Raw genomic sequence first — 12,352 nt, 5'->3', positions numbered from 1 at the left:
TGGGTTGCCATGGGCTACCGTATGTAGCCAGCAGCCAGCGTGAGCGGCCAGCAGCCGCAGTGAGCGGCCGTCCAGAAGCCGGCGACTGATCTGCCTCGCCAGAGAAGAGCGCAATGATGGTGCCAACTTGGGCCAGTGAAGCAACATCCTCCACAACTAGACTGAAGAACAAAACGACAGCAACTTGTCTGTTCCCCTTCCCCCAATTCCCCAGCACTGTTCCCATCCCCCCAATTCCCCAATAAAAATCTTCAAAAAAAAAAAGTGCCTAATTTCATTAGTCATCTCAAAAATGCAAATTCAAACCTCAATACAATACTAATACACAACCAAAAAAAGGAAGAAATTAAACAATACAAAGTGACAAAATATTGGCAAAGATGTAGAACGAGACTCTTGAATTTGGTTGGTGTGAATAAAACTAACATAACCACTTGGAAAAAAATTTTAAATTATCTATAAAACTAATCATACTCATACTTAGACCCAATAATTTCATTTGTATTGTTAAAATGTATAATACGGGCACCAAAATTATATACAAAATGTTATTGCCTGCAGTGCTCTTAAGAGCCAAAAAGCTGGAAACAATCCTAATGCTACTAGGAGTAAAATGGATTTTTAAAAGTATTGTATGTTCACACAATGGAATACAACACAACACTGTAAAAAGGACAAACAAAACTACATAGCAATGAAACAGGACAAATCACTGTTATGCTACATAATGTTAAGAGAAAGAAGCTAACATAAAAGGGACATCTGGTTTGATTTAATTTCTATGAAGTTAAAAATAATAGTACTAGTCTGTGGTGATGAAAGTCAAAATAAGGGTTTTAATAGTTGGGGGGTAATGGCTGGGAAGAGGCCAGGGAGGCTTCGGAGAGTGTGGTTATGGCCTGTATCTTCATCGGGGTGATGGTTGAACAGGGATGTTCAGTGCGGGAAAAATTATAGGACAGTGACTTAGGATTTGTGTATTGCCCTGTCTCTGTGGTATAGTTCACCGTTAAGTTTATAAACAAAGTGTAAGTACCAGACGCACTGAAAATGTAGCCTCAATTCTTTTGGAACATATTATACCATTATATCAATTTTCACACATGTAGACCAATAATAAGTAAAACCTATAAATATGTAGGGGGCTGCTTCTAAATGTTAGAAATACATTCTTTTAATATGGTTCTCAGAATTCAGCTGAATGTTGCCAGTGTGGTAATGCTAGTGTGTATTTAAGAGTACAAATATAAACATGAAGTGCATTTCAAATGACTTCATTTTAATACTGGATCATTTTAATTTTACTCTAACAGCAAGGTAGGCAAGTGGAGGCCTTGCCTGCGTCTTAAAAATAAAATTAGTGCATATATTTGCATGATGACTGAAAATTTCCGGGATTCAGGAATCTAAGTCTGAAGTGGGTATCTCATTACTATTAGTTGGAATCTTCTCAACTGTAAGGGCAAAGGAGTGAGAACATTAGTTATTGCCACGTTCTCAGTGTATTTCCTGAGACCACCACCTGGAAACTCCACTCAAGTTTATTTAGTCAACTGGTCTGTTTTAAAATTCTTCTATGTACACCACCTATTTGTGTTTAAACATTTGTGTTATTAAACATTTTTTAGAATAAAATTTCTATTACTCCAACAAACTTATAAAGAATATAAAGCAATTACTGTAGAACCATGTAATTATTATAAAATTACCTAACAGAAAATACCTTGCTAGCCTTTTTAGAAAGCACTCTTTGGAGTAATAGAAAATACCCCACCACCACACACACACACACACACACACACACACACCACACACACAGTGTTCTGTTGGGAGAAGCAGGTCATGAAGAAGTGACTCAAGTTTACTGAGTGAAGAATACGTAGAAATTTATTTAGAAAATGAATGACCGTGTTTGCAATAAAGCCCCAAAATATCAAATGAGCAATGGCCATAATACTCTGACAATCAGGGAACATACATGCACACAATTTATTGGATTACTGCAATTTCAGAGTCATAAAACCATGACGTGGTGAGATGTAGTATGTTATCAGTCAGGAAAAACAACAAACATTGCGTCCTCATAGAAGCTTTAGGAAGATTTATAGTCTAGATTTTTTTTGTTCTTCTACCTTCCTTTAAAAAATATTTATATCCCACTTTTTCATGAATTGGCATGTTTCCCAATTCGTTTGCTCAGTATTTATTTAAAATAAGTTAATGTAAAACAACTCACAGGTGTTTTACTGTTAGCATGTCATGCATCTTCTATTGGCTCAAGAATAAAGTTAAAACAAGATATTCTCTGTAAAGCAAATATATTTATTATGCACTTTCATATACATAGGGATTTTTGCTTAATATAATACAAGGAATAAAATAAAACTTTTACAATGTGAAGTTCAATGTACATTTTAGGCTATTTACATACCCCAAACAAATGAATAAAAAGAAAGCATTTGTGTGCAACTACATTTGCTGAGACGTGTAAATGGAGGACAGTGAGGAAAACAAATATTTGCATAGCTAGACAATATTGAGAAAAAGTATTCCCGTGTTTTAAGTAGTGAACTCTTTTTGGTGAGGATTCCAGTGGGGGTGGGGGTGAGTGAGGGAGGGGGTGAGGGACAAAAGATCTGGCCATACTTTGCAGTACACACTGAGTACTGGTCAGTTTTCCTCGAAAACCTTTCCTACAAGCAGTGAGGTTTTTATTTTTCATTATTGTAATTTTTTTATCACTTCCTTTATTATCAACTCATGATTTTTAGGGATGGCTACAGACGGAATATTATTAAAATGTCATAAGCACATGGCATCATCGGTGTGTCACAGCATCAGGTGATTTATAAAATTTAAACATTTTAATTTTTAAAATAGCTATTTAGGAGTTTTATATTTGGGGACTGTTTACTATCCTTAATGGAGCAAGAGCCATTTTCAGTCATGGTACTAAATCCCCCACAGAAAGAAATTGGCAAAGCAGGTCATCTCAACACTACCATCCTTAGCCTAACTAAAAGGCGTTTCTGTCCTATTCCAAAACATCACATACAAATATCCGGAGAATTACTTTTGAAAATCATATTTTTCCAACAAGTTCTCTTCCTACCAACTGTTTCAAGTGTATACAATATGGATATGAAAACATTTAGCTCTTTGAAAAACATAAATCCCTTCTGTAATGAGTCACATCTTTGCCCTTTGGCCACAAGGTGCATTTTTGTTAAAAAAAAAAAGAAAAAACAAAAACAATAAAATTAAATAAATACAATTCCAATAATTCAAGGTTAATAGAAAAACTGGCAGCTTTCAGGGTTCTTTCTAAAAAAAAAAAAAAATACACCTAATAAGAAATTAGAGCTTTATCCTCTACAGTAATGTAAATGTACTGTACTTGAGATATGTGTAAGATTGGTTCTAATAATAGTATGTGTTCATATTTATTAATAGAATCATTAACACTTTTAAGGCTACTTTGCAAGAGTCCTATTAAGTGTATTTAATAAATGTCCCATAGGGACAAAATTCAATACTTGAAACATTCACATTCGAGTTATCAATATTGCCATGTCACCTTATTATTGATTGAACTTATCTTCTATTCCTGATGATTTATTGATGACATAAACAAAATGAGTTTTGCTGACTTTAAAAAAACAAAAGCAAAAAAAGCCTCACGCAAAGATTCAAGTGAAACACATTTATCACAACCAATGACATGTTCCTATTTCTATGAACAATGCATCACATATATGTCCTTCATATATGAAGATGATATTACTGATCTTGGTTACTAAAACATTTTCTAAAGGTTCTTTTCCAGTAGTAGCAATGATTTTGTGCTGAATCTCCAAATTCTTTTTCCTCATCCTCCTTCTTATCAACAGTACAAGGGAGGCATAGAATTTCTGGGTTTTGTGAGAATCTTGGGGCTTATTCAATGATTAAACCTACAACCTTGGCTTCTAAGTACACTTTAACCTTTACAGACATACGCACACCTACCTAAATTGGCTCCCCTGGGTTAGTCCATCCACGAGGCCAAAGCTATGGGTCACATGCTCATTTGAGCCAGTCGACTCTGTTGTTCTTGGTCACAGACTTCACCAGTAACCATGGCATCTAGTTACCCTGCAAGCAGTTGTCCAAAGAAAGCAGGAAAGAGTATGTGGACAGAAAAATTATTGTTATCAAATACCAATAAAAGATACACATGTGCGGTGACTGACAGTTAGTGGTGTCATCTGTGAAGGACAGCACATATTATGTTCATCAAGAAGATTCTTCCAACTAGCCACTAAAATTGATCTGACTGACTTTGAGTAGGGGCTATTTTCATCATGCAGTGATTTACAAGTGGGAAACCACTGGGAGAAAGAAGCCAGCATTAAAACTTTACGCTAGTAAATTATATTTTGTTTAACTGGATGGAGAGATAAGAGTAGTCAGTGAATTGTTCAGGGATCAAAAATCTATCCTCAGACAGACAGGTGTAGCTCCCTCACATCCACACGCCGCTGGGGACATGGCTTTGTCCCTGAGAAGTGTCACACCTCAGGAATGATCGTCTGTCTTCTTGGAGGTGAAATGACAAGTGAGTGGAAGGTGAAATTGCACCCCAGTGAATGAAACAGAACTTTGTTCTGCGTATAGTCTTTTTTTTTGGGGGGGGGCATCTTTACCCAGAGATTAGAAGGATTCTACAGGGAAACCCCAATTTAAACTACTTAGAGCAGCTCCCTAAAATACTAGAAATTATTATGTTTTAATCTGTCAAGAAACCATTCTTTCACCTCAGTGTGACATTAAATAGAAACTCATTTTTAACCAATGCTGAAGGTGTAGTGAATATAAATAGTTGCATGATTTATTTTATTGAGAGACAGTTTTAAAGATACAAGAAATAAGCCATACACTACAGCAATGTAAATGTGACTGAAACAGTAGGCTTAAGTTTCGTTTGCCACAAAAAGAAAAAAAATAAATACAAGGAACACTGCCTTTTCATATATATTTGATCATGGCACATGCACATTTATCAAATCTTAACTTAAAATACTTTACTAATTTTTTTCAGCTTTTATCAGGGAACTGCAGTATATATCTGCATTTTTAAAAAGTGCTTGTTCTTGTGTAGTGAATACAAAGCACACAAAATGAAAAATTTTTAAGCACACAGGGTTACATTGAGAAGGCAGCCTTACTATTTAGGCACATTACAGTAATTAAGGTAACTGTACTGCAGATATCACATTCTTCATTTTTTTTTTTTCAGCAATCAACAGGCATTTAATGTTTTCATCCAGTAGCTGAAGAACCACTCCAATCACAATGTCTTCTGTTTCACAGAATAGGAAACTAATGCAAAAGTTAAAAAAAATATATTAATTTCTACATTATACTTACATAACTACCCTCTATAAGAATATATATATATGTAGTTACTACCGTATTTGCCGGCGTATAAGACGATTTTTTGGCCCTGAAAAATATGCCTCCAAGTGGGGGGTCGTCTTATAGGCCAGGTACACTTCAGGTAGACTGCCCATAGTGCTTGCCCCGTGCCATAGTGGCCTCCCGATGCCCGCCCACTTCATTCCACATACCGTTCAGGCATCAGCAGCGCTGCTGGGTGTATGCTCGGCTGTTATGCGATTTTGCTGTTATGCGATTTTACCACACTCGCAAAATCGCACACAGCCGACCGTATAACAAACTCTGTATTTTGAGTGGAAATGTTAGGGGGTCGTCTTATACGCCGAGTCGTCTTATACGCCGGCAAATACGGTATGTAAAACACAAAGTGAACTTCTCTGTGAGAGACTCGTTAACTTATAAATAATTTTTAAAGATTCCACAAAATGTGTATCTTAATTCATGTGTTTTGCTGTTTAATATACATATTTACACTTCACCTGTATAAAATATATCATGAGAGTTAGAGGGTTACATCATCAGAACTAAATATTCTTAAAATAAAGCACCTTGGAGAATGAATTAACTATACAAATCATTTCTGAATGAGATTTGACCAGTCATCCTTAGATTCACATCAAAGGGTATTTATTATTAGAAGGTACAGGAAATTTATTTACGATTATGTCTCACCTAAAATACCCCTAAAATATGTCTCCAAAGGCAAAGGAAGCAAATGAAAAATTTCAGTTAGCTACAAGGAAAGTACAATTTTGTTAGAGGACATAAATGATTAAGTAAAGTAGGATAAAAATACTTGCAATAAAAGTTAGAAAAGACTCCTAATGAAATCTTTGATCGCCAATATGAGAAATGTGATCCTAAAAAGTATTCAAAATATAAAATCATGTATCTATTTTCCCATTAACTTTCCCTAAATAATTAATGAAGCATCTATTCAGAAGGAAAGAAGAAGAAAAATGCCTGTGCTTAGTAAATATGAATTCGAGGCTTACCCATTTAATTCTTATGTCTAAATATAGTGGACCCTAAAAACCCTCTTGCCAATATGTCAGTTTATCATCTTTCCACACATCTTGGCGTGTGCAGACTTTACTTGGGAGAGTCTTAAGAGATCTGTGATAATAAAAATTACCTTTTCCTGACTTCTTCCAGAGTGAAAAGGAAATTAACATTTACAGACTGCTAAGCATTACCTACACGATCGCATTCAAACCATAAGTGAGTGTTACAGAAATAGCCCCTCCCTCTGTTACCATCAATGAACTTGTAAGAGGGAAAATGACTGTAGAGGAAGGAATTCTTAATATGAAATCCCAAAATAGTACATCCATTTATTCATTCAGTCACTTATTCAACACATTTTTGCTGAGAAACTACTGTTGGTCCAAGCAGACTCCAAATACACAGAATGTGGCAGTGAAGAAACATAAAAATCCCTACCTCACAAAGCTTACACTAAGCTGGGAGGAGTCCAAAATAAACACAATAATAAATATATAAAGTACGTTAAATAGTAAGTACTTTGGATAACAAAAAGCAGGAAAGGAGAAAGGGAGTGCTGGTGGTGGGAGAATTCAAATTCAAAAGAGTGATAGTGGCAGGTCTTGCTGAGAAGATGGCATTGGCTACTATTAGGTGAGGGGACTGGCTATGTGACTAGTAGAGAAAAGGGCATCCTAAGGGAGGGAACTAGACTTGTGACATTTTATTCTTTATGTCGATGAATGTTACCTTTTACAATGGCGTTTCCTTTTTATAGTTGAAGCTAGGGTCAGAGCCCTCGATCTGAAGCTTCAGGGCTTGTTTAAGGCTTAATTCCGTCTCTGCAGAAGGATATCCTTCTAGCACTTCCTGGTGGCCTCGATCTTGAATTGTTCGCGGGACCGACACCCTACCCAGGAACACCTGGTTGCTCTGAAGATGGTAGTTTGGATTCGTCATGATCCCATTTCTCTTCTTCTGTTCCCCACTTTGTTGGTGAATCAGAAACTGTTGCTGAGACCGACCAATTTCTTGCTGAGTGGAAGGTATCATGATTTTGCATTGCGATTCTGCGGGCGTTGGTTTAGGTGGCGCAGCGGTCCCCGGTTTGGCTGCAGGCCCTCTCGTATCAAACTGAGTCATTTCATATTCTAAAACCTTTGGCTGTGAGGAGTTGTTTTGTTTAGATTTTTTCCCAGCTGACCCGGACTTGCTGGAACTTTCTGACTTCCCCGTTTTATTTGTTTTAGTTGATTTCAAACTGGGCTTTACTTGACTCCACTCGAATTCACTGCTCGGCGAGTTGTGGCTCTGCCCCAAGGACTGAGTCGTGGATGTCGGGGAGACAATGGACTGTCGGCTTCGACTGCGCGGCAGAGAGTGCTGCTGAATTTGTTCCGTGAACGACAGGTTATGAAAGCTGTCGATGGGCACCGTTTGAGCCGTTGCTGTTGAGGAAGTAGTTCTCAAAGATGAGTTTTTTGAGCTTTTCAGGGAATTGTTTGACAGTGATGACTTCTGACGATCAACTGTGGAGTCTGGAGATTCGGAAGGGGAGCTGAAGGCATGCGCCGGCCCGTTGGGGAAGCCACGCAGGGACGGCTGCGTGTCCCCTCCCCCGGTGCTGCCCGAGCTGTTGGACTTCACTGTCAGTGACTGCATTTTTGAAGACACTGACTGTAGAGGCTTTTGCTCCATTGTGTGAACAGGGGAGGGGGAGCAGCCATTCAGGCTGGATGCACCATATTTTTCTAATAATTTAATTATTTGAGAGTGTCCGTTTTTGGCTGCAACTCGCATAGCAGTGCGTCCAAATTGATCTGCATGGTTTGGATCAGCACCGTGCTCTAGTAAAACCTGCACGACGTCAATGTGCCCTTCCTGGGCTGCGATACAGAGAGCAGTCGCACCTTGATTGCAGGTGTGGTCAACCACGGCACCATGCTCAATGAGAAGCTGAACCACTTTTACGTGGCCCTGCCAGGCTGCGGACTGCAGAGCCGATCGCTTTTCATTGTCTGCAGCGTTGATGTCAGCGTGGTAGGTTATCAGAGCCTGGACCATTTCCAGGTGGCCTTGCCAGCAGGAAACATGGAGTGCTGTCCTTCCTTCAGCATCACTTGCTTCAACATTTGCACCATTTTCTAAAAAATACTCAGCCATTGCAAGTTGGTTTTCTAAGGCCAAGATGTAAAGGGTTGGCCTGCCGTCAGCATCTTTGTAGTTAACGTCAGCTCCGTGGCTAAAGAGCAACTCCACAATGTCCCGGTGTCCTTCTAGTGCAGCGACCCGCAGCGCGTTTCTACCATCATAACCTCTTTGATCAACATTGGACTTATTTTCCAATAATATCTGAACACAATCATAATGACCCTCTTGCGAAGCTAATATGAAAGGTATCCGTCCATCATTATCAATCTCATTTGTTCTAGCACCTTGTTCAATGAGCGCTTCACATATTAAGCGGTGACCTTCAAACGCTGCCATGTGCAGAGGCGTCCATCCCGCATCATCTCGGTGGTTTTCATCTAACCCGCGGTCCAGTAGCGTGCGCACGACCTCAACATTTCCCTGGGCTGAGGCTATGCTGAGCACCGTCCTGCCTTCACTGTCAATGCTGTCCACAGCTGCACCCCAAAACAAAAGTGTGTTTACAACTGAAGCATGGCCCATAGAAGCTGCTGCTAAGAGGGGTGTCCGGCCATTGTTATCGGTGTGGTCGACATCTGCTCCCCCTTCTAGAAGCAAGTCAACCACATCGACGTGGCCTTCGTAGGCAGCTACCAGCAGTGGGGTCATGCCGTCTTTATCACAGTGGTCTACTTCAGCTCCTCGGTCGATTAAGAGGCTCACGACTGACGCGTGCCCTTTGCTGGCGGGCACACAAAGTGCAGCAACAGAGAGCGCAGTCCTGCCGTCAGCATCCTCGTGATTCACCTCCGCCCCGTGGTCCAGCAGGTGCTCCACGATCTCTCTGTGCCCCATGTATGCGGCCGCTATCAGGGCGGTCCTCCCCTCATTGTCAGCTTTGTTAACTTCAGCACCGTGTTGTAGCAGGTTGAGCACAATGTCCTCATGTCCCCCCCAGGCTGCCGCTCTCAGCGCTGTCCGGCTGTCGGCGTCTGCACAGTCTACTTTTACACCAGCATACAGGAGCGCAGAAACCACTTCGGTGTGACCGCCCCAGGCAGCGGATCGGAGCGCTGTCCAGCCATCTTGGTCAGTATGATTAACATTGGCTCCACACCCAATCAAACAGTTAACCACCTTGGTATGTCCTTGTCTAGCAGCTAGGGTAAGTGGTGTGTGCCCATGAGCATCCTCGATCTCTAAATCTGCTCCCCTGGAGACAAGTAAATTCACCACATCAAGGTTGCCACTGTATGCAGCATTAGCCAGTAGTGTTCTCCCGTTGGAATCACACTGATTGACTGAAGCGCCATTATCTAACAGGGTCCGAATGGAATCCTCTCTTTCTAAGGCCTGACGGACTATGCAGGACGTGCGGTCGTCTTCACTGTTGACATGAGCACCGGCTTTAACCAACAGCTGTAGCACTTCTTGTTCCTTGGGTATTACAGTTGACAGGGAGTCTCTAACAGGTGTACCATTCCATATCATCCACAGAGCTAACTCAGCTGTCTCCAACTGTAAGTTTGAATTGATTAAGTGCAATGCAAATTCTTGGGCTTCCAGTGGCGTTAAATTCTTGGCTTGACAGGTATAACTCATAGCCAACATTCTGTGTCCTTCTGCCGCATTACACAGATACTTCTGGGTGCAGTGTTTCACGTCCAGAAGCCACTCTGCAAAACTGTAGTGAAACAGTATCTTGGTATTTCCCAGTCCGTCAACAAGAAGTTTGGAGAGGACGTCGAGCTTGCGTTGGAAGTCTTCCAAGGTTAATGACATATTTTTGGTCCATACTGCGTGATATAATTCCGTTATGGTCAAAGGTCGGCAGGCTGCAAGAATCACATTCAAAATGGGCTGAACCTTTGCAAACTGTTTTCTTACAAAAAGTCTTTGACACAGCCAGAGGTATAGACCATTCAGAGTTCCTGGGATGTCACGAATCTCTCTTAACATAATAAAATTTTCTACAACTCCATCTAGAACTCGTTCCAGATAAAGAAAGCATCCACTGCTTTTAATGTGCAGTTGATTTAACATCTCTGCAGTTTCTTTTGTGAGGTGTTGACGCAAAGCTTCTTCTTGATCTAAACGATGAAGGATGTACTGTTGAACGTCCTTAACAATATATGCCTTCCGCAGGTCATCTAAACTTATTTTTCGAAAACCTAGAGAACAGAAAAAAAGTAGATATCGTCAGTTGAAAATGATTATAGAAGTTGCCAATTACTCAAAGAGAATGTCTTCACTATATAATAAACTAATAAGCAAATATATCAATACTAAATCAACTAATACCAATAAATCAATTAATATTTACTAGTATATAAATCAGCTTTCATTCTGTAAAAACACATTGATGGCAGATAAATGATTTCATTTTCTGATCTATAAATGGAATTATTTCTTATTTTTTCAGGGGCTCGGTGCTCTTCTCAACTTCAATGCTATTAGATAGTCTTACATATGGATCCATAAAAGCATGTTAAGATTTTATGAACTCTCAAATGATTAGGAAAAAAAGTTGCAGGAGACATAACAAATAAGGTTTGTTTGCTTTCACAAGCTCAACTTTTTCATATGAAAAATTTATATATTTCCATCTACATTAACTAAATGTAACTAGCCTTATTTAGGGTGTTGAATATTTATATGTAATTAGAATATCACCTTCACTGCCTTAAAATAACATTACTTTACATGTTAGCAAATTAATAGAATTAAATGTAAGACTGTCAATAAATAGCTTGAACCTTAAGATGCAACTTGGTCAAATTATGCTAACAAAACTTCAGCACTTTCAAAATAATGCACCTTAGTAAATTTCAAACCAACATAAAAACATATTAGTTATAGCTATGTGAAACTCATTTTTAAGTTGTTTAAAGACAGCCATAATTTCATTTTCTGAAGGGAGATAATATCCTGATGTATAGACACACATTTATTACACAAGTGTGTATTCATCTTACAGAAGAAAAAACTGCTGAGTGAATGAACTTTCATAAGAGACATAAATCTAGAAATTCAGCAAAGATTAGTGATGATCAATTAATACTGAGTAAAATACTCTTTTATGTCACCTATCTACTATATGTCAGGTAGATGAGACTTTTGTGATGAAGTCAGTGAGGAGTTTTGACCATGGGATAACCTGACCAGATTTGCATCTTGAGAGACCGTTCTAACATCACTGAAGAGGAAGAGCTGGAGTGAGTCAAAGCTAAAGGCTACCTGGCTTTCGTCTTTTTTATTTATTAGTTTCAGGTGTACAAAACAATGTAATAGGCAGACATTTCACCCCTCACAAAGTGATGACCCTCCTCCCCCAATCTGTTGCCCCTCTGATGCTGTATATATGTATTACAATTCCATTGACTCTATTCCCTATACTATACTCCATATACCATGACTATATATATATATATATATATATATACATACATATATATATATATATATATATATATATGCACACATATATACACACACACGTACACACACCACAATTGTAGTGGACATGCAATATTATTCAGCTGCAGCTTCAGGTGTACAGTGCAGTGGTCAAACATGTACACCGTCCATGAAGTGGTCTCCCTAACAAGATATGTTCCCATCTGACACCCTACAAAATCTTTACAACATTATTGATTATATTCTCCAAACTGTCTTTTCTATCCCTGTGACTACCTTGTAGTTACCAATTGGTGCTTTCTAATCCCTTCCCCTTCATCCCCACCCCCTCCCATCAAGCAACCATCAGTTTTTCCTCTATATCTCTGAGACTATTTCTGTT

General features: G+C 39.1%; 1 protein-coding gene across 1 annotated transcript in view; it reads right to left on the bottom strand.

Annotated features, from left to right (window-relative positions):
• Nucleotides 1-3,326: 3,326 nt before the first annotated feature.
• The window catches only part of ANKRD50 (ankyrin repeat domain 50), a 37,787-nt gene continuing 28,761 nt past the window's right edge, over nt 3,327-12,352 (bottom strand). The window contains exons 4-5 of the mRNA XM_019665798.1: nt 7,174-10,724; nt 3,327-5,361 (exon numbers count right to left, since the gene is read on the bottom strand). Coding sequence (XP_019521343.1) covers nt 7,177-10,724 — 3,548 coding nt within the window. The 3' untranslated portion in view covers nt 3,327-5,361; nt 7,174-7,176. The remainder of the gene's footprint in view (nt 5,362-7,173; nt 10,725-12,352) is intronic.

This window comes from Hipposideros armiger, unplaced genomic scaffold (genome assembly GCF_001890085.2).
Source record: "Hipposideros armiger isolate ML-2016 unplaced genomic scaffold, ASM189008v1 scaffold_1, whole genome shotgun sequence".
Lineage (NCBI taxonomy): Eukaryota > Metazoa > Chordata > Mammalia > Chiroptera > Hipposideridae > Hipposideros > Hipposideros armiger.
Note: the sequence above shows the minus strand (reverse complement) of the source record. Positions and strands in the feature narration are given on the sequence as shown.